General features: G+C 42.6%; 1 protein-coding gene across 3 annotated transcripts in view; it reads left to right on the forward strand.

Moving 5' to 3' along the window:
- Positions 1-22,983, forward strand: part of FBLN1 (fibulin 1) — a 123,624-nt gene that overhangs the window by 65,537 nt on the left and 35,104 nt on the right. For all 3 annotated transcript variants that reach the window (XM_067530979.1, XM_067530978.1, XM_067530980.1), the window contains 11 exons: positions 253-421; positions 1,033-1,092; positions 4,119-4,220; positions 4,759-4,896; positions 6,805-6,942; positions 10,274-10,417; positions 15,683-15,811; positions 16,330-16,455; positions 17,165-17,284; positions 18,190-18,321; positions 21,111-21,234. In XM_067530979.1, the coding sequence (XP_067387080.1) occupies positions 253-421; positions 1,033-1,092; positions 4,119-4,220; positions 4,759-4,896; positions 6,805-6,942; positions 10,274-10,417; positions 15,683-15,811; positions 16,330-16,455; positions 17,165-17,284; positions 18,190-18,321; positions 21,111-21,234 (1,382 nt within the window). The remainder of the gene's footprint in view (positions 1-252; positions 422-1,032; positions 1,093-4,118; positions 4,221-4,758; positions 4,897-6,804; positions 6,943-10,273; positions 10,418-15,682; positions 15,812-16,329; positions 16,456-17,164; positions 17,285-18,189; positions 18,322-21,110; positions 21,235-22,983) is intronic.

A 22,983-nucleotide genomic window follows, 5' to 3' on the forward strand; every position in this document is an offset into this window, starting at 1 on the left:
GATTGATCCAAGGCCTGGGTTTGGCTTTCATCTCCTCTTGAGGCCTGATCCAGAGCCCATTGGAATTAACAGACCCATAGAGACGTTCTGAGAGTTAAATAATTAAGCACAGCAGGAGTTTTGAAGCTTTGGCTGACAGTTTACTGTAAACACACTGGGTGAACTCCTGGCCCTACTGAAGTTAATGGCAAAACTCTCCTTGAGTTCTTTAGGGCTAGGATTTCACTTACTATCTGTTCTTTGTTTTGACAGAAATGCTGTTACTGTTGCTTGCTGGGAAAGACAGCCCAAGTTCAAGGACAGAGCTGTGAGCAGAGCCAGCTGATAGGCTACCAGTGCGGGCAGGTGTTCAGAGCTTGCTGTGTCAAGGGTCAAGAAGGCACTGAAGGGTCAATTAATGATGTTCCTAACAAAGACCAAGGTATATTAAACCAGCAATACAATTAGGCTAAGACAACAGAGCACAACTTCAAGTCATGACAGGATGCAGGGAAGCAGAAATGCTTGTACTTCTGGATGATTTATGTTGCATCTCTTCTTGTACTCTTTTAAAACGTACGCCAAGGGCAGCCAGAGACTTGGTGGGGCACTTTTAGGGGTGAAGTTGCTTTTTAGAATACAATCTAAATGAATAAATAAGGTTAGCTTAATAATTGCTAAGCACTCTCAGCTGCAACTGAAGTCAGTGGAAGCTCAGGGTGTTCAGCACATTTCAGGTTAAACTTTTAGGTACAGAAGCCTAACTTTAGGAACTCCTATTTGAACATCTTGGTTCAAATGTAGTCAGCAATTATACAAGGTATCTTATGATCTGTCATTTATTTAGCAAGTGTACTGTGCGTGCATGTGTTTGAATCAAGTGTCAAATATAAATTCAAAATAGCTTTTAAAATGAATAAATAACTCTTCAGTATTATCTTGTTGAATACGTATCCACGGATACCTACTCCAAATGTTTTATCAGGTAGACAGCATTTTATTGTGAGAGGAAAACTGTTTTCCCTTCTAATGTCTATTTCACCTTCTTATTAGTTAAAATTTCAGATGAGGAAGTAGACCAAGAGGATCCTTACCTTCATGATCGCTGCAGAGGTGAGTTAACTGACTATTCCTATGTAGTGACTTTTTTCTTCATGGTTGCTTCAGTAAACATGAAAAGCTAAGCAAACTTAAATTCAAGGTTCACCCAAACTGTTTTACTTAGCTGAGCAATTTGCAAATACAAATGGCATGGGAATCCTTTCTGAGATGGTAGGCTGTCTCTATCCTCCCTTAATGATACTTTGATTATTAGAAGAAAAATCTTTCAAAATGAGATTCTTTTGGATTTGTTAAGCCAATGTCAGAGCTTCAGACAACACGTGAGTTGGCTTGTGATCCCTTTATGGCTAACGAATACAGCTGGGAAGATATTGGGTCTGTTATGGATAAAGACTATTGACACCTCCCTGTGGAAGGGTCAGGTGCTACTGCCAATAACCTTTAGGCAAGTACTTGTTTGCCCTTATTCTGGAAGTCCTCTTTTGAGGCTGATAATCTCACCAAATTTAAAGGCCCCTTTTTTTTCCTGATTTGCCAAGGAGCTGGGAGGGAGAGGTGAGGCAAAATTAGTTGGCTGTGTGGGTGGTCTGCTCGGGTCATCTCTAAAAGTTGTGGAATTTAATGTCTTGTGTATTACATTTTGTACATGCGTTCTGAGGTTTATGCAAGTGCATATTTTGCAGATCCTAAACGTATTTTATAGAGCTCCCAATGAGCTCACTGAGAGCTATTCACACATAGCTAAAGAAAAAATTTGGCCCTTCGTTGTTGTCACATACTCCAACTGCCCCCAGTAGTAGGCCCAAAAACAGCAATTATATTGTAAACCCTTTAGATCAAATATAGGCTACAATTTAGTCATGGCAAAAATAACTTTTTACCTTTTGCTATTTGTCTACTGGGCTGAGAAAACCTGTTTTCTCTTAAAAGTCCAACAAAAACCTTAGTCCACTCACTTCGGAGCTAAAACTGTGACTTCTTTTTAGTCTTGCGTACTGGGTAACACACAATTGTACTGTCCAGGAGCAGACCAGCTTCCCAACCCTGCTAGAGCAGGGATGAAGTAATGAGTACTAGCACCTTAACAGATGCAAATAGCTTTCTCCTCTGCACCAGCTGTGCGCATTTTCCACCTGTACCTACCTGCCTGGGAGGGTGTGTAGCAGACTCAAGTCGCTTGTGCTCACCGCAGGGCTCTGGCAGGCAATATGGGTAGTCCATGCTGGGGAATAATGGGACCGCTTATACTCCCTTGTTTGCCGGGTGAGCATGTAGGGCAATAGACAGTCTTGCACTTAGTAAGTAGAAAATTTAAATCTGCTGCAGTTTCGCTTTGCTTTGCTGTCTTTAGCTGTTCATCACATTTTTTCTAGCTTCTTTTAAAAAAAATTTCAAAGGAATTAAAAAAAAAAAAAAGATGGGTTAGATTCTCAACTGCTGTAAATCAGCATAGTTCCATTGACTTCGATGGAACTACAGTGATTTATAGCAGTGAGGATATGACCCTAAGCTAGAAATACTGACTAGGATTTCCAAACTTCCTTAGGCCCCTTGGAAAATCCCAGCCTTGAATTTTAATGGTTGCAGTTTGATGTGGCTGTTGAACCGCATTCCAGTCTGTCCAGTTGTATCTAGAACAGAAATTGTTTCCAGAAGATCCAAACATACTTGAGCTTTTATTTGAAAGTGTCCAGACATGTTAGTGAGCCCAGTGGCAATTCAGGCATTCCACCTTCTTCAGAGCCTGAAGAACCATGTGTATTCTGCTCCTATTCTTGTGCATGGTTGAGGTGATTAGATCTGAAATGACTTAACTAACTTCTATTTGACCTGCACAATCTACATGAAAATTGGAAGGAAAATGAAAGAAAGATAAACAACGACTTGTGCATTGATTTATGTAGCAAGTGCATGGTGCCTCTTGGAAGGAATATTTGATTCAGATAATGCTCTGCTTATTTTGATTCATTGCCTGCCATGTGCTTCACAGAGCTAAAAGTTTAAAACATCAGAGCTTTATTTTCTACAAACATTTCTGAATAAAGTAATACATTTTGGATTTAAAAAATGTTTGAGTTAATAGACTGACATTCCAGTATAAACTTTCACCGTGTCATGCCAGACACACTCTTAGAAATGGTTTGTTTGTGTCCTACAGTAACACCTGCATAACGTTTTGAAAATGTACCCATTTCAGTGTCCAGGGTATCTGTATCCCATAAGAAGTAGCTACAGATACTGTGCCAGTTAAGTGATGATGTACCATGCTGCCTGTTGTGGCTGTTATAGCCCATGGACGTTAGAAACAGAAAACACCTGTTAAGTCATTGGGTCCAGTATCCTGCCAAAGCAAAAGCTGGCTGTCCTCCTTGACTCCAGCTGATAAATCACGTTAAAAGATGTTATATATTTTCCTAATATTACTTTTCATGTAAGCAATTTCTGTAGTAGCAGATGGAAATTATTCATTTGCCAAAGGGAAGGAAGGGAAGTGCTCTACCCAATTGCAAAGGGGAGCTGTTGTCCATTAGACATCCCTTCTATTAAGGGCCACACTATAAACAAATGTGAAAGCCTGTAAAGGATAATTTCTATAGCTTGTTTGCAAGATAAGTTCAAATGTGTCAGGCAGTGGGATTTCCAGCAATTCTCTGAGAGGCCATTTCACAGTCTGAGGGTTTCTACATTAGGCAAACATTTGATTCCAGCCTTTCTTATGGGATAGTAGTTTATAATGAAAAGTCACTCTTTGCCAACAGTTACCCACTGTGGTACCTGAGCTTTCCTCCTGAACTCTGACTAGGATATATTTGTGATGTTGGTTGATTAAGGTTGACTTTTTTTAATGCTGGTTTCTTTCTGCTCATTTTGTAAAATAAAATAATCTGATAAGTGTAAAGATTTCTTTCAATATTCCTCCAGATCTCTCATTTTTTTCGTAGTGCATTCTTCAAGCACAGTAGTCAAAACAGCCTGTATTTTGCCAGGCACTCGTGTTTAGGTAGTTGGCATCTTTCCGGTTTTGTGTAATGAACTAAATTGTGTACTTTGTTCTTAAAAATTACATCTGTTTTTAGGAGGCGGGCCCTGTACACAGCAGTGCAGGGACACAGGCTCCAGTGTTGTCTGCTCCTGCTTTGTTGGGTACCAGCTTCAATCTGATGGTGTCACCTGTGAAGGTAAAAGAAACAAAATGCCTCTGTTTGTTGCTTAAAGGTGAAGGTGTTTTGGTTTTGTGGAGGCTTTTTTTTCAGGATAGAGGAGACTAGGACATGATTATATTGGGAGTGGACGATGAAAGGCTGACTTAGGTAGGGTGTGAGCATGGAGCCAATAGAAGTAAGGAACTGGGAAGAGACTAGTTCAGTGGGGCAGGGGAAGGTTTGCAGGTGGGTCGGAGGCAGGAGAGATGTCAAGTTTGGTGTTGGGAGTGAAGATAGTAGTAAAAGCATGCTTTTCCTTTTGCAGTAGTAGATAAATATTCATATAAAATAAAGTAAGTCCCTATGGTTGAAAACACAGTGAGTGGCTAAAAACAGAGAACAGAAAAGAGCAGTTACCTTTTTGTGGGAGATGGAATCCACAGTGCAACTTGCATGTGGGTGTTCAAAGTTTCTGTTGCCCCCAAAGACTGACCTTTGACCCTTTCTCTTCCCAAGGATGTCAAGTATTTTGTATTAACTATTTAATTAATATGTCCACTTTGGTTACTTCTAGATACCAATGAGTGTATCACTGGGACACATAACTGTGGGATTGGACAAGCTTGTATCAATACAGTAGGATCCTTCCGCTGTCAGCGTGAAACAAGCTGTGGAACTGGTTATGAACTCACTGAAGACAACCAGTGCAAAGGTATGTCCCAGGCTGTGAACTTGGGCATATATGAAATTGATGTTTACCAACATGTAAGGTGCCCCAACGTGCTAAATAAATTATTGTGTCTTGTTGTTTTCTGGAAATACATGTGCAAGTTATAATTCCATACACAATGTGTTGTATAGTCTGATATGAACATCTAACACTTATACCTGAGGTGCTTGCTTCAGGAAAATGTAAATGAACTGCAAACCCAATTTGACTTGGCTTCTACTGGAAAAAATCCATTTCTTTGGAGCTGAGAATGGTCTTGATGATGGTTTTTTGTTTAGTGTTTTCACTCCCCTGAATAATGTAGGCCAGCTAAGATTTAATTGTAGGAATTGATAGGAGGTGATTAGATTAAAAAAAAAAAAAATTAAATTGTGAGGGTGTTTTTTCAAAGTTCTTGGTTAGCCTAACTCTGCTCCCTTTGAAGTTACAGGTAAAATTCCCATTGATTTAAATGAAACAGCAGTTTTAGGCCAATGAAATTCCACCTATAAGCACTAATAATCTTTTCCCATAGTAATAAGAGGAGTGCAGCCTTCAATCAATGCTTACCTGCTCACACAGCTTTAGAAATTCTTACTAGGAGTTCCCAGATTATCATCTTGGAATTATATTAACTGTCAGGCTAGAAAGTTCTACTGTTGCATTGAGAGCTTTTGAAAAGTTATGTATTCCTTAAGGAAAATATCTAGAATAGCTGATTTTTGAAAAATGACTGATCCTTCAATATTAATGGCATGAGGAAAAAAGTATGTGAAATCCTTTTCAATGGAAAAAGTGATAGACACCTTATATAGGATTAAATATATTTTATAATGTCTGGTTTCCATTTTTTGGAATTTGAGTAAAATAAATGCACAGATAAAGTTTAGAAGTTGACTCAACACAAATGGGTCTTTTAAAGGTAACAAATACAGGTTATGAATAAGATTTGTTGTATGGAATGTTCATATGTTAATAATAAAATACAAAGTTTTAAAAAAATTAACACAGAACGATAAGCTTCAATTATTGTTTTTAACCGTCATGTAAAATCAAACAGAAAACTTTAGCCTTATTACAGAGGTCTACCACACACAGAACTATCACTTTTCCCCCTATTAAACACCACAAGGCTTTTCTATAAGGATTATTAAGCCTATAGGAAACATTTTCAGTGTTCAATACATTTTAATTCCTTTTATTCACTAAGCTGCATTCCCACAAAGATTTGCTTTAAAATACGTATATTTTTAATCGCTTCAAAGAATTTTTATCCCATGACAAATATAAGGCCAAAACCTGAAGTCTTTACTGAGTTCTTACATAGCCAAAGATCTTTTTAGAATCAATGGTCTGAATTCTCATTTACACTCAGATTCCTCTACCCCACTCTGACAGTGGAAAGGGCCTTAAAGTGGCATTTTAAGCCATACTGCTGTAGAGGGGCCTTAGTGTAAAATGAGAATGAAGCCTGATGAGTTTACCTGAGAAAGGACTTATAAAATTAAGGACTTCAGGATTTAGGCCTTTATTCAGCAAAGCACTTAAGCACACGCTTAACTCTCATTGACTGACTTCAGTGGGATTTAAGCATGTGCTTAAGTGCCTTGTTGAATCAGGGCCTTAGAAAATAGTGTTTCAGATAGTGTGAAAATATTGCAAGTCATTTGGTTGTAAATAATATCATAAAGAAGACAGACCTGCTGCCTATTTCTGAGAGATTCTGATGAAGACAAGGGGCCAAATTAATCTCCAGTGTAACTATATTGAAATGATAAATGAAGTTACACCCAGGATGAATTTGACCTATATTTCCTAACTCTGTCTTAAGTGTAATAAAGTTTGTGTAAAACTCTTGCTAACTCTTTTTTTTTTTTTTTTTTTTTTTTTTTTGTGTGTGTGATGTACCAGATATTGACGAATGTGAGACTGGTACTCATAACTGCCTCCCCAATTTTATCTGTCAGAATACTCCAGGATCTTTCCGTTGCCGACCCAAGATGCAGTGCATGAATGGGTTTATACAAGATGCACTAGGCAACTGTATTGGTAAGATATATTGTCATTTAAATGAAATCTTAGAGTTGTGCGTAGGCCAAGTTACTGTTGCCCAGGGTCGGGTCTGAGCCTCCCAAGTGAATTTTAATGCTGGTATTCATTTTTATGTTTACATCAGTGGTTCCCAACCTGTGGCCTGCAGGGGTTTTCAAAGTGGCTTGTGGCTCCCCTCCTGCTGGCTGCAGCAAGGAGCCTCTGCCCAAGGACCCAGGCAGAGCATGTTTCCGCAGGGCTAAAAGAGCGGTGTATGCCCCTTGCTGCAGCCCAGGGGATGGGAGATCAGTGCTCCTTTGCCCTGGGCTGTAGCAGGGAGCATGGCAAAGTGCTCTGCCTAGATCCATAGGCGCTGGGGTCCAGCTGGAGCCAGACGGAGGGAGATCAGCGCTCCTTTCCCCTGGCCCCAGCAGAGAGCAAAGCGCTCTGCCTAGGGGTTTGTAGGTGCTGGGGGTCCCTGCTGGAGCCAGAGGGAGGGGTGCACTGATCTTCTATCCCCTAGCTGCAGAAAGGAGCCACTGCTCAGGGACCCAGGTGGAGTGCACAGGGCTACAAGACGCATGCCGTTTCCCTGCTGCAGCCAGGGAGACGGGAGGCAGCCTGCTTGCTGAACTGCTTCTGTTTGGCTGCAATGGGTGGGGGGGACCTGCTGGCGGAGACTGGTGGCTCTTCAGGATTGTAAAAATGGTATCTGTGGCCCTCGGACCGAAAAGGTTGGGAACCACTGAATTACATCATCTCCATGCTCCCATTAAAAATAAGATTGGATTGTAAGTGACTTAGGATTCTAAGCCTGATTTTCAAGAGAAACTTAGGTAGCATAAACCTAAGTCCTGTTAACTTTCAGTGAGACTTCAACACCCAGTTACTTAGGGTAAAATATTCAAAAGCACATCGATCCTTTTTGGTTTTATCATATGTTTCTAACGCAGGATTTGTAAAAATGTTAATTCATTTTGACATACTTTCTCTCCCATTATTCAATTGATTTTAAATACTCGTAGAATCATAGAAATGTAGGGCTGGAAGGGACCTTGAGAAGTCAGGTCCAGCCCCCTGCAGTGAGGCAGAACCATCTCGAAAAGTGTTTGTCCAGCCTGTGGTTAACAACCTCCAGTGGTGGGGATTCCACAGCCTCCTTTGGAAGCCGATTCCAGAGTTGAACTGTCCTTACAGTTAGACAGATTTCCTAATATCTCACCTAAATCTCCCTTGCTGCAGATTAAGGCCATTACTTCTTGCCCTGCCTTCAGTAGACATGGAGAATGTTCTTCAGAACTGACAGTTCAATGCTTGGTATTACTTTAATATTAGAGTATCCTCTACAATGGAATTTGCTTTTGCAGGTTTGTTCAGCTACATAGAGCAGATCTTGCTTTCCCAAGTCAGCTCCCATATATTAATATTCATAGACAGGAAAGAATTTTTCTCCTTCAGACTGGGCCTGCGGTAAAGAATTTAATGACCTGTTGGAATGATAATTAGGGCCACTTACAATGGGAGTGGGGTTTAACCTGAAAGATAGAATAGAAACTGTTAGGCTTAAGGGTATTAATACTTTGCATTCTAGGACTTGTAGGATCTAACCTGACAAACTAGAATTCTACATATAGAATTATATAGAATAATTGGCTTTCAACAGACTTTAAACTGATTTGCTCGGTGCATCCTACAAATCTATCAGTTCTTCTCTTGAGAGCAGAGTCTTCAAGTCCCAGCTTAACTTTATATTCCTCCAGCAGCATAGCCTGTTTTGAGCTCATGAAATCTGCTAAGCAACAGGATTTGCCAGTTATGTAGCATGCAATCACGCTCCCATTTTCCTTTCAGCCTCCCCTCCTTTGCTGAAAACTGGCACTTGAAAAATTGAGGCTGAAACAAAATTATCCTAGTGAAAAATTACACTTCCTAAAACAAAGACAGCTCTGTTTTGTTGGATAACTTACCCCTTAAAGACTAAGCTTTGACATTGATAGCGGTCAGATCATCCGCTGGTGTAAATTTGTGTGGATCTATTGGCTTCAGTGCTACTACACTAATTTACATCAGCTGTGGATCTGGCCCATATAGTGCCTTCCACAGTCCACCCAGAAGAATTCCCCAAACACTTCACTTGCTGATTGCACCAACTATCCATCAAATGCTGCCCTGTGTTGTGCTGAGCGGGGACAAATACAGGAACTTTCCTACCTTTCCAACCCGCAGCTTCAAAATAGGACTCTCTTGAGAGAGAGGATAAGGCCTGGCTGAAGTGTTTGAGGATGCTCTGTGTCCCCAAGGAAATGAGGTCTGCTAGGTCGGGGCATGGCTCAGCAGCATGTGCTACAGGGAAGGGCAGTAAAGCGTTCTCTGGGATAGATTCACCAAGCCCACTCCTGCCCTGGCCAACCTAGACAGAGCCATCCAGCCCTAAGCCGGCTGGATACTCTGCTCTGTTCCAGGCTAACTGTGGTAGGGAAGACATCAGCTCTTTGACAGTGAACCGTAACACTGCATAAGAATGTAGGATACAAAGTGAAGAAGATGACCAGCTGACTGAAGTGTCCAAACTACAGAGGGAATTTTAGGCAGGCTGCGGGCGGTTACCTAAACCTAATTGGAATTTGGCTAGGATGCTGTACACTTACAGAGAGTGCAATACCACATACTGTCAGCTCATCAGTTTCATAGCTTTTCCCAAAGGGGTAGGTTCTCACAGCACACGGCCCCATGTACCTGCATGCTGGAGCACTGATTAGTAGATGACTGACTGAGGGAAATTCTAACTCCAACCACGGAGCCACCACAACGTGCCAGGCTTTCCTTGTAGTTTTCCTCTTTAAATACTTTGCAAATGCTTACTCTGCTTAGCTTGCGATACAGCAGCCTGAGGCACTAAGGTTCTTGTAAGTTTGCAACATTTTTATGGCAAGGAGGAGCACATATCACAGTCACTAAATGAGCAAATGTCCAATTTGTGAAGAACAGTGAGGCATTACATGGGTGGCAGAGAGAGGAGTAGTTTGCAAACGAGCACTTCTACTCGTCAGTCTCTGTGCATAAGCTGTTGGTTGCATTTTTGCTCAGCTTTGTTTTCTGCATTTTGGGGAGATTTCCAAAGGCACAAATAGGCGTTATGCACCCAACACTCACGGACCTTCAATGTTATTTGGGCATTACCTGCCCTTTATGCTTTTGCAGATTTCCCCCTTTGATGCACTAAATTGTGCAAATGTGTCTCCTCTCCAGAGCTGTTTCCCAAGCTGTTAAGGGTGTAAGGACAATATCCTACCTTAAAATGTCTAAACTGACGCTGGTTTTGTTTAATTGAATTTGTGTGTCATTGTAGATATCAATGAGTGCCTAAGTATTAACATGCCATGCTCAGCTGGACAGGTGTGCATTAACACTGATGGCTCATATACCTGCCAGAGAAATGTACCAAACTGTGGACGAGGTTATCATCTCAATGAAGAAGGAACAAGATGTGTCGGTGAGTAATAGAAATGGAGTAAAACTGTTAAATGAACACAAGATGTTCACATGTCTACCTTTTAACTTAATCTCTCTGTTCCCTGCGCTCAAGCAAAGCCATTCTCAGAATTACTTCCAAAGCCTTCTCTTGACTGTCTACTTTTTTTCATGCTCTCCCTTACAAGCCATGGACTGCAAGCAACCTCTCTCTCTCCTCCTCCAAATCATTCGTGAATCCTCATCTTCTGTGAGGTTTATATGTGATAATGACCATGCAGAATGGCATTGTCTGCTACTTGTATTAATGTACTGAAATAGTGTAACGAGGGTGAAATTCACCTCTGTGCAGAAGATCAGCGCGAGGTCTGTGAGTGTAACACTTAGAAATGAAATAAACAGCTGGATCTTATTGGGTGGGGGAAGGCAATACACCACATTTATTGTGAATTCAGCGATTCCAAAAAGCAATTGCCCACCCACACACACCGTTCTGCAGGAGGGATATAATTACAAGCCTCTGTGTTGCTTGAGCTGAGCCACTGGCCAGGTGGATCGGGCACAAGGATGGAGCTGGGTTCTACTGGTCGCGACATGATGCTCCTTGGAGTTTGCAGAACAAATCCAAAGTCCTCATCTTTTCACCCCATCTTTATAGTAATCCATCCCCATTCGGGTCTATGGATTTCACCATGTCACATTGTCTTTGTTTGATGTGATTATCAATTACTCTTGATGTTGCAAACACAACTGCTTTCTGTTATCCTTCTGTTCCTGTTTCACACTTGGTCTTGTTCCTCTCCTTAGGTGTTAACTCCTCTGATACCAGGGTAGCATTAACCATCAATATGGGTTCCACTGACATTCCTTATCAGAGACCAATTTACAATAGATGTTCCTTGATTTACAGAACAAATGCATTCTTGATAGGCCTCGGACACTTACGTGTTATAGCAAAAGGGCATCAGGATGTTCCCAAACAAACATACATAAGTTCTGAAGAACAACGCTCCAAGGTGTTACAGAACGTTAAAGCAGGATGTTTGCCATGCATTTGTAAACACAATTACATCCCTAGAAGCCCAGGATGCTGGGATGTCTACATGACAGCTGAATAAACATGAGGATGTTAAGCTACCACGGTTGCTCTTTCTTGTTAGATTTCAGTGTATTAGGCCATCTCTATAGTGGAGGTTTCAGATATTGGTTTAGATTTTAGTTACCCTTCAGTCCAGGAGGGTTGAATGGGTCACCACCTAGGCATTTGCCTGAGAGCAATAAACTGTGAAGCAGTTTGGATGCAAGACTTCAATCTGGCATACGGTTGTTTTATCCAGCAACACATGATGCACATTCCAATCAAACATATGCAATTTGGGATTAGAACAATTGACAGAGGATGCAACATTATGGATAGTATACCCGTAGTGGTGGGTGACCTAACCCATGAAAATATCATACCAATGATACGCTGTTAACTCCTTTTTCTGACGTAGCAATTCGTAACATTTGTATTAACCCATTTGCATGCACTATCTGTATGGTTCGGTTCCCTGCGCTGCTGGAAGTTTGCTGCAGCAACTGGGTAAGTTTGCGTCCTTTAAACAGAAGGTCTGTTAACTCCTGCCAGTCTAAACCAATACTGATTGAATGGTTTGCAAGCTCTGTGGTTATAACTGTTTGCCCTGTTTTTGTTTTAGGGAGATAATAGGTGTGGTTGTTGGTATAAATCACACTTACATTCATCCACCAGGGGGTGGCTGACATTTCCATTTTCCCAAAATGCCTCCTCCCAAGAAGTTACACATGCACTCACGCTATTGTACAAAACTCGAGTGGTATTTTCCAGTTCATCCCATATACATGTTCCCAGTGACCCATCTTTACTGCCTGGGTCAGGAGCGAGAGGCAGGGAAGAGCACATCCACCTTTCAGGGCTCCAAGTGGTACAGCCTCAGGTTTCCAGTAGTTTCCCCTCTCTTCCTGTCCACTGGCTCGAAGTATGAGGTGGCCAGACCGACACCATGCGCAACATTGGGAATGGGCTAACTTTCCACAGTTCTGTCTCTGTAGATTGTTGCTGGGCCATCTTAACAGTGATTTCCCCCATCAACAAGTCCAGTCTGACCATGCTAGACACATGTTGCATCCATTCATGTTTATAGACGTGAAAAAGTGATTTTCTTCTCTGCCTTAGCAAACATGCCAATACTTTAATATTTCCAGATATAACCCAATACATTTTATGTTCTAGCGTAGCCAGGCTGAGAATTTGCATTTCTGTGCACCCAATGACTAAAGCAATTTTGTTTCTATTTTCATTTGCTGCTTGTGGAATAGCCACGTGATAGTGTTTAACCATTGCCACATATTTCATCTAGCAGTAAGGTTTTCCAACCTTATTTGGACTAAGTCCACATTGGTATATATTTGTTTTTGTATAAGACTAACTTGCAGTTGAGATAGTGAGCTCAGCTTGTGGTTGTTTACCTTCAAATCCACAGTATTCAGAATTCCAGTTCCAGTACCAATCCCGCCCAGTATAGTGTCAGTTAGGTCACGCCTTGCTCCTGCATGGAGGTAGTGGTGTGTCTTTACCCATGCCAGAAGAATAGGGAGAGAATAAGGTGTACATCTGGGTTCCATTGTATTACGTTCTCTTTTCTTTTTAACCCACACCTTCTGGTGTCTTTCTGCAATTGTTAGGATGTGTGGAGTCCAAACAGGTCACTCCAGTTCTTCAGCTGCCTTAAGTGCTATTTAATAGCGTGCTGAAATTTCCAGGGGCTTCCAGGGTATCTCAGGAGGTATTTCCCATCGGACCCTATTAGCAAAATCAACCAGCATTCTTAATTTTCTTAAGACATTTATTTCCAGGACTCTTTTTTTTCTTTTTTTTTCTTTTTTTCTTCTTCTTCAAATCTATTGATTTAAAGTGCCCTTTATTTCTTCTCTCTCCTACCTGATAGAGGATGTTTTTGTAAATAAAGTTGCAATGCTCATTGATTCTCTTTTGTTTTGTTTAATGCTGTATCCCACACAATGTTAATAACAAGACAAACAGCATAAAACACAAAACAGAACTTTTGTTGCAACAGTAAATTCATGGTGTTGCTCTTCAGCTGTTTTGCTGGCGCCACTTTTCCTGAAGTTCTGAAGGACGAGAAGAACATTTTTCTACCCCTGTAGGGTTAATAGAATCAATTGGGCTAAGAATTTGCTAAAAGCAGAAGTTGACTCTTGCTTATATTTTAAGGAAGTATAACTCTTAGAATGATATCTTAATACAGAGGTTCCCAACTTTTTTGACTCGAGGGCCACAGATCTAATTTTTATAACCTTGAAGGGCCACGAGTCTCTGCCAGCAGCACCCTCTCCGCACTGCAGCCAGACGGAAGGAGTTCAGTGAGGACTTCCTCGCTGATCTCCTGTTCCCCTGGCTGCAGCAGGGAAACCGCATGCGTCCTGTAGCCCATCCGCTCCACCTGGGTCCCTAGGCAGTGGCTCCCTTCTGCAGCCAGGAGGACAGCAGATCAGTGTTCCCCTCTCTCTGGCTCCAGCAGGGACCCCAGGGCCTAGGAACCCAGATGGAGCGCTCTGCTGTGCTCCCTGCTACAGCCAGGGGAGGGGAGCGCTGATTTCCCGGCCCCTTGGCTGTAGCAAGAAGCCTGCACCGGTCTTGTAGCCCCACGGCAACGCGCTCCGCCTGGGTCCTTAGGCAGCGGCTCCCTTCTGCAGCCAACGGGAGGGGAGCGCTGGGCCACTTTGAAAGACCCCCAGGCTGGGAACAACTGTCTTCATAGCTTCCCACTTTGGTGTTCGACTTGAAGTTTTTCTGTCTATATAACCTAGATTAGACTCGTTACTTAGCTTGTTTCCCTCCCCACCTGACTGCAATGTCTGCATCTTTCTGACACTTACACAAATGCAGACGTGATGATTAAATCAGGCATTTAGAAGCTTTGGACTAACATGCTTTTAATCACAAATAACATCCTGCTAATCAGATAACCGACTTGGGGATTCCTAGGGTCTGCTACCCAAGGACATGGTTAATGACTCTGAATTCTATACAAAACACTCTCACCTCTTCTTTGAACGTCTAATGCACATGACTAGTCTTAGCTGAGAACTACTTCTAGTCGCAGAGAACATGAGCTTGTTTTCACATGTAAGGAGGTGGATGGTCTCTTTTCGCTCTTAGTGGTAGACTTCAGGATTGGCGTCTTTGACTTGTATAGAGGCTGGTCCAAAGAAGCGAGCGGGCTACAACTTCAGGTGTCATTGGTGCAAGAGAGGTCCCCTTTTCCTTCTGGTTAGACTTTTATTTGGTTCAGTGCCCCCTTGCTTTGCCTCAGAGACCACCCTTGTTCAATTAGAGAGACCAGCAAGTTGGCTATATAGCACATTATGGACCAATCAGTTGGAATCTTGATCTGAGATCATAGTAGAAGATTCCAGTCTGAGGTGGACGCTTTCTTGACCACAAGCAGATGTCCTCTTTGTAAGCAGGCCCTCTGAGAAGGAGTTGGCAACAGACTTCTGTCCAATGGAGTAAGGCCTATTCTCACTTTGCTAAATATAATGAATGGTTCATCTTCAGTCTCCACTCAGTCCAGGAGTTAGTAAGCATGACAAGGCAAAAGGGCCTGGGGGGAGGGGCGCAAGCCCCAAGTGAATGCATGACCTACTCCAGTGCCATTGCACCTGAAATCAAAGCTGCTTAAACTTAGCATTTGATCAAATATAAGTTATCCTGGCCCAAACTCAAATCTGGCCCATGTCCCTATGCCACACATCACGACATGGGATCCACAGGATGTTTGTTCTGTAATTCATTTGCACTTGTAGGGCCTGTTCTAGCTCTCACTGAAGTCAAGGAGAGCCTTGGTATTGACTTCATTGGGAGATGGATCATACCTGTGTGTCGTAGTGCCTTCAATCTCAAATGCTTTACAAACACGAATGAATGAAGCCAACACTTAACTTGTAATGAAAGAGCAATTTGTTTACATTCATAACTGATCCAGTGAGGTCAGAGGTGCTGGGGCTATGAACTGCCACAACTATAGGTGCTTAGCCCTGGCACTCATTAAGCACTGAATGAAGCCCCACGGCATTGCTGTGAGGCAGGTAAGTATTTTATTCTTGTTTACAGATGGGTAAATTGAGGCAGGATAACTCAAGAGTATGTGACAGAGCTGGCCACAGAGCACTTACTGCTTTACCTCCACTCCTATGCTTTAACCTAAAGGCCCTGCTTTTGTTCATTTCTCTCCCCTTATAGATGTGGATGAATGTTCATCACCTAACCAGCTCTGTGGGGATGGTCATGTTTGTATAAATTCCCCTGGCAGTTACCGCTGTGAGTGCAAACTTGGCTACTATTTTGATGCTGTCAGTAGAACTTGTGCTGGTAAGTTCCACCTACTGGCTCAAACCATACAAGGTCATCGTAAACATTGTACTATGGCATTTTATTATTACTTTTTAATTATTTTATTTTACGAAAAGGGTAATTTTATTAGCTTGCCACAAACTCTTTCATCTGAAAATGCATTAGATTATTCCATGATTTGTATAACTTCCGAAATGTATTAAAGAGCTATTGGCACTTCAAAGAAAAGTGCATTTGCATTTTTTAAATGTACTAATGCTAACGGGTAAGATCATGAGCAAGTGAGCATGATTGTTTTTACGATATTGAAATTGAAAACATTCCTTTAAAAGATCACAGAGCAGCCTTCTTTTGTTTGTCACATTCAATTATGCACCAGGATATGATAAACAAAACCAGTGCTGCTTCTCGACTAACATTCTGAGAATTCATTCACTCACCCGTGTAAAACTTAGATATGAAGAATGAAAATCAGACTCCTGTGACCCAATACTTTGTTGAACTGCTCCTCCTTCACTCCCTATTTATCATTGTAGATATTAATGAATGTAGACGCTACTCAGGCCGTGTCTGTGCTCACAAATGTGAGAACACTCCTGGATCCTATTACTGCAGCTGTACTATGGGCTTCAAACTTTCAACTGATGGCAGGTCATGTGAAGGTAAGGATGCAGTTTACGTAGGCTGAGCAGATTGAGTGGGAGAGAAGCAGAAAACAATGAAAAAAGATTGTTTGTTTGCTATTCCTGCTTGGCTGATGCCTTTGTTTTGACCACATAGACTAAATTGAAATGGCATAAAAAATCGATCCACTGTAGTCATTTCAAGGTGGAAGACAAGTGTTGTGATTAAACTTACCATTGTAACCCACACTTCCACTGCATGGCTCTCTGTCCCCTTCTAGTGACTGGATCATATAGAGTTTTGAGCCTACTACAGCCTTTGAACTAAAAGACCTTGGCTTTTTAGCTCAGGCAGAAGAGGCTCGTGCTTTTAGGTCCAAAAGTTGTAGATTTGATTCTTACTGCTGATCCTGCATCCAGTGTTGTCACATCACAGGATGGTGGGCAGCCACTTTCTAGGAGGTGGTAGTTCATTGCAGGTTGCTTCTCATGTCAACCCCACACCACAAGGCAGTACAGCATTGCGCCCATGGCTTCCTCCTGCCTCTTATTTCCAGCTTGCTCAGTGACACAAATGCTAATGTATGTTTCTGTGATAGTTATTTAATAAAGACATTTGACTGATCAATATGAAAGTTTTTCAAAATTAGGTCCCAGTCCTGCAGGGCTGGGATCCACAAAAGCAGACACCTACAGTGCTAAATATGGATAGAAACTTGTTTTGGGTGTATATATTTTTGTGTTTCAGACATAAACGAATGTGAGAGCAGCCCCTGTAGCCAAGAATGTGCCAACGTGTATGGTTCCTATCAGTGTTATTGTCGTCGGGGCTATCAACTTAGTGATATAGATGGAATCACGTGTGAAGGTGAGAAATATGTAATCAAAAGATGCTGTCTCTTAAAATGGGAGATGGGCATTTCTTTCTTATTCTTAACACAGCTCTGAGATGTTACAACAAAAAGAAATAGCTTCACATATTTTAAGCTATACCGTTACAAAAACAATATTTCATCGTTTGGTTTTCCTAGCTTTTCATATGCACTTGAATGCTACCTGAGTTCTAATATAAGCCAGCCTCAGGAAATACCTTAGCTTGCATTATGTGAAGGCCTGAGACCATTTGTTTTTTGTTGCAATTTAGTTTGAGGCTTTTCGTATGCATTGAAGTTGTTTCAGCTGTGGGAATAAGTAGCTTGCATGTTTTAATCAGTGGAGAATCCTGGAGAACATCTAATAAATGTCTAAAAATTCTAGTTAGTCTTGTATACATGAGCCTCTTTGTGGCAAGTTTTAAACACACACAAATAAGCCTTACCCAAATATTTATCATAAGGAGGCTGTGTGGCCTAGAGGATAGAGCAACGGACAGGAAATCTGTTCCCTCTTCAATGGGATCTATTCCCAGTTCTGCCACTGGCTTGCCTGGGGACCTCAGGCAAGTCACTTCAGGTCCCTATGCCTCAGTTTTGCCATCTGTAAATTAGGGATAATGATATTTACCTCCATTGTAAAGTGCTTTGCAATCTGTGCATTAAAAAAGTATTATGTATTATCTACTTGCATAGCAAACCTGTGTCTTTGGCTTCTTGTTCTCTCTATTGCCTTTGATTTTCCCCAGACTTCCCTTCTCATATTTATGTGGTGGCTTTTGTCTCAGCCCACTAGTCTGAGTCACAAGCTAGTGACTTCTTGAACCCAGGAGTAGTACTGCTGCACTCTAGTTCAAGCTTCATAGGTGTTTAAAAAAATTGATGGGGTTTTCTTTTTCAGACATTGATGAATGTGCTTTACCTACTGGAGGGCACATCTGTTCCTATCGATGTAGTAATGCTCCTGGGAGCTTTCAGTGCACCTGCCCCTCCACTGGTTACAGATTGGCACCCAATGCACGAAACTGCCAAGGTATGTTCAATAACTGTGCAGGAATATCTAACCAGATTGTTAGCTTGTAGAAAAATCTAAATAGATTTTTTTTTTCTTTAATTGGTGGGAAAACAGAAATGTGTCTGTCCTATAGCCTGTCAGGCAAGTTAGTAGATATCCACTAGAATTCAATAGGGGTAAAACTAATAATTAAGTAGGATCCTATAGAAATTACTCTAAGACCACAAAGAATGTAACAGAATACCCTTTTTATAGAATTTTTAAACCAGTCCATAGAACTCAGTAGAGAACTACCATCCCTGCTAGTGCTATAGAATTAAGTGGATTAGTTTAAGCATTTAATAAAAATATCATCGCTATATAAAATGTATAGGACTTTTTCCAAGTAGGGACTATGTGGAAGAAATAGCTAGATCTTTACAAAAAATATTCAGTTTTATGGGTACACACCAGAGTGAAGGTAAAGCACAGCTTTTCGTGTTGATAAACCCAAAATCATTTCACCTGTTTTTCCTTAACTGATCATTCTAGCCTGGAAGGAAAAGTGCATGGTTTCTTCAGGGACTGGTGCTGACACTGATTCTAGTGCTAAAGACTAATACATTTGGCTACCAACTATTCCCATGGACAAAACAAAGCATGTAATTCACTTGACATGCTCCCCTGATTCTAGTGCAGCCTAGCTGCTTTCATTTACAAGGCCTCACCCTATCCACGTTTAAATTGCTCTAAATTAAAAGACCGATTTCTGCCAGGCTGCATACAGTGAATCAAGCTGACTTGTATCTTTGTTCTTCCTTTTCCTGTAACCTCCACTTGTCTGTCTGGCCTTCAACTGTGGGCTCTTTGGGGCAGAGACGGACTTTCCTCGAACAACGTTTTTGACCTGTTATGATGAACCACTCTGAAGTAATAATGATCATCTAAGATAAATGTGTGGAGCAGGGCACCTACAGCAGTGTCTCAACCTGTGGTATATGAGACACCGGCAGGGGGTACACGGCGAAAAACCCAGTGAAGGGAGGTGAGTGGCAGCCGCCTGGTCCCACCACCAGCTGGGAGGCAGGCGCCAGCCACTGGCTTCCTGCCTGGTCCCGGCTCCTAGTTGGGAGGTAGACAGCAGCTGCCCCAGTCCTGGGAAGCTGGGCGGCAGCCGCTGGCTTTTTGGGACACCGGGCGGCTGGCGTGGGCGGCAGCCACTGGCTTTTTGGGAAGCCAGGCGGCAGCCGCCCACATCCCGCCCCGTCCCAGCTCCCAGGTGGGAGCCTGGCAGCAGCCTCTTGCGCCCTGCGAGCTGGGTTCGCAGCTGGGTGGCTGCCACCTGCGTCCCGGCTCTGAGCCACATCCTCGGCTCTCAGCCTGCACAGAAGCTTCCTCCGGCCCAGCTCGGAGCAGGTGGCAGTTGCCCACCTCCCGGGCTGGCATCCAGACAGCAGCCGCCTGCAGCTTTCCCAGACGGCAGCTCCCCTCCCCAGCTCAATGCCCGGTGCCCAGAAAGCAGGCGGAGAGCCCAGCGGCTTGCCCAGTCCTGGAGCCGGCTCTACCCGCAGGCTCACTTGTCAATGTCACTGGTCTAGCTGTGCAGTGACATTGACAGCTATGACAGCCCCAGATTTTACCAGTATAAAAATGTTCAGAGGGGCCCACACTGTGTGATTTGCCCCAGGCCTGCACCCCCCTAGGGACGGCCATGGGGAGCGCTGCTATCCTCTCTGGTGGGATGCTAGTGCCTGCTCATACCTCACCAGTTTCCGCCTGTGTGAGGAGAACACCACGTCACCCCGCCATCAGGCCATAGTGACTGGCTGGCGTTGATCTTTGCTCCTACATGGAGGAAGGGGAGGAGGAAGAAGGGGAGAAACAGCAGGGAGTTTTGTGATCTGCCACAGCCACACAGCATTGCAGAACTCAGAACTGTCCTGCTGTATGAGAAATACAGTCGTGCAGCGGTAAAGGGGAAAAAGATTGTGTTTCTCAGAGTGGAAAACTGAGTGTTGGGTACTTATTAAAATGTTCAGAAGTCAGGGGATACTTGCAACTTAACAGGTTGAGAAACACTGACCTACAGTACACACACGTAGGACTGGGTTAAAGGAAGAGTAAATGGCTGGCAATTTTGTTTCAGATTTTAATCTAAAAAAGCACAGCAGCTTTTCTACCTATCCAGATGTTTATGTGGCTTCCATCACCATAGTATCTGAGCACCACCTGTCACCTCTCCATGGCAACAAGGTCTGCCAACCCACTCCCCTCCCTCCTTTCTTCGCAGGCCTACACCCTCCCTGCTACCCTCTGCTTGCCTAGCTGTTTCTATCTTTGGGAGCAAGCGTTTTCTTTCAGCCTCTCTTATCTGGCATCTGAGGCCAGTGTCAGCTTATTGGGTTGTTCCTCAGTGCTGCTGTTCCTATCTCTGTCCCTGCTGACACAACTCTTGCACTCAGCACAAGACTGAGTCTGCGTGGGGGAGAAGTCGCTGGGGCTCCAAATACCTTACATTTTGGTTGTTGACCAGAATTTGTCATTTCTTAACCCCTGCCACTTGCTTATCGAGAACTGTAAAAAACCCAACAATCCTGTCAGATTTTACAATCTGAAAAACACATGTTCCAACATCCCTTCAATAAACCCACCCATCTTTTGTCCGCTGCCCCTGAGGAATACCGCTTGTGGGTTTTTTTTCAGCCAGTAGTAAAATCACATTGCTCCCCTGTATTGCAAAGTAGCTAACTTGTGAGCTTCACCATATGGAGCCTACAAGCAGAGGAAGGGCTTGTGTTTTTATCCCTTTTATCTTTCCCTCTTGACAGATATCGATGAGTGCGTTGCAGAAACGCATAACTGCTTATTCAATGAGACCTGCTTTAACATCCAGGGCAGTTTTCGCTGCCTCTCCCTGGAATGCCCAGAACATTATCGCAAATCGGGTGACACGTAAGTACGCTCCATTTTCTAGTAGGGTTGATGGGATCTCCCCAGGCCTAAAGCCACCGTCAATTATATGTATTGTGGATGGTCCCCAATTCGTAAGTCTCCTATCTGCCAACTCCATCAGCCATCTTTCTCCCACGTGTGAGACAGGCTCATGGTTCTTGGATTAAAAGTCTTTAAGTCACAGATAACACCAAATGAAGAGAGAGAGAGACAGACACATACTCCTTGACACAAGCGCTGGGTGCACAAGGTGGATAGCCTGGTGCTGGAGGTTATGTTTAGCCTCAAGATTCTAACTCTCCCACAGCTGGACTCAGCCAATCAGAGGGAAGATGGTGGCTCCCGAGTCAGACCCTTTACTACCTGCTTTTATATTTCAGTTCATTTTCCTTGCAGCTCTCTCCCCTCCTCCTCCCTCTCCTTCTCCCCACTAAAGGCTTGTCTACACTATGGAAATTTTGCAAAAATTTCCCTTCCTGCTAACACCAGTTCAGCTCCACCATTGTTAGCCAGATTGGGAGCCCAAGTGCAGAAGACCTGTTGGCTGCTACCGGTATTTGTTTTATCTAATGCTGCTCAGGTCTAATCAATATGATGTATTCAGTGTCATGGGCAGCTAGCAACCCAGTTACACTAGCTGTACTGTAATGGTGCTAGTGATAAGAAATCTTTGCAAAATGTCTCTAGTGTAGACAAAGCTTATGGCTGCTCCAGGGCCAGACTCATTCTGGCTTCCTCCTCCTCCTTCCCAACGGCTTTATGGCAGCCCAACAATCCAGAGTTTCCTTCTGAAGGCCATGTAGCTGTTCCACAACCTTCGCAGGTAAGTTATATTCTATCAGCCAGAGAGAGAGGCTGACACAGTGCCACAGTGGTGACAAATCCCTTCCCAATCAGTGAGAAGACATGTTCCCATCACACCATGTCTCAGCTTAGATTTAATATTTGTTTTCCCATCTGTGGAATGGAACTAATTCTTATCTACCTCCACAGTCGTGTTGTGGGATTAGTTAGTTAGTGTTTTCATCACAGTCTAAAGAGGCAAAGTACTATATAACTGACATGGTAAGTATTCATTTTATCATGACCAGAATGCTGTTGAGGGAATTTCATATTAAGACATTTGTTTATAAAATATACACAACTGAAAGTTTACTAGTATTTTGTGCAGTGTCGTCAATACATACATTTAAACAATACGTATCAAACAAATGAAGAATGCTTTGTTTCTTTTTTTAATTTGGTTTGTTTAATTCCATCCTAATTCAAAAAATGCAGTCATGTGTCATAGGTTACTAACGTGACTTAGCAAAGTTCAACTGTTATGAAAATTCTTGAGGGGTCAAGATTAGTTTAAAAATAAACATGACACATACACACGTTGCATTCGTCTTTAGTTTTTCTCCATTTGTCTCTGTTCCCAAAAACACTATTAGTTTGTTTACTTTTGCCTAACTCATGTGCTTTCTTCTCTTTTTGCCTATGCAAGCAATAAAACACACAACAATTTGTGACTTTAAAGGACCAGTTCCTGTTAAATAGTCTCTGCGTCTGCTCACCTGTGGCATACTGTGAATCTCTTAGTATCCAAGCTGTTGGGAAAAATGCACCCTTTTTTCAGTGGATATAGAATGTCAGAATAGCCTCTCTATGGCTGATCCCCCTTTCTGAGGCAGCAAGTCTGTTGTTCTGTCCACTCAAATGGACTCATGGAGAGAGACTCCTCCAGTGTATCCTGACATCAGATTG

This window comes from Emydura macquarii, unplaced genomic scaffold, assembly GCF_026122565.2.
Source record: "Emydura macquarii macquarii isolate MOO-44397 ecotype Brisbane River unplaced genomic scaffold, CSIRO-AGI_Emac_v2 contig_3122, whole genome shotgun sequence".
Taxonomy (NCBI): Eukaryota; Metazoa; Chordata; order Testudines; family Chelidae; genus Emydura; species Emydura macquarii.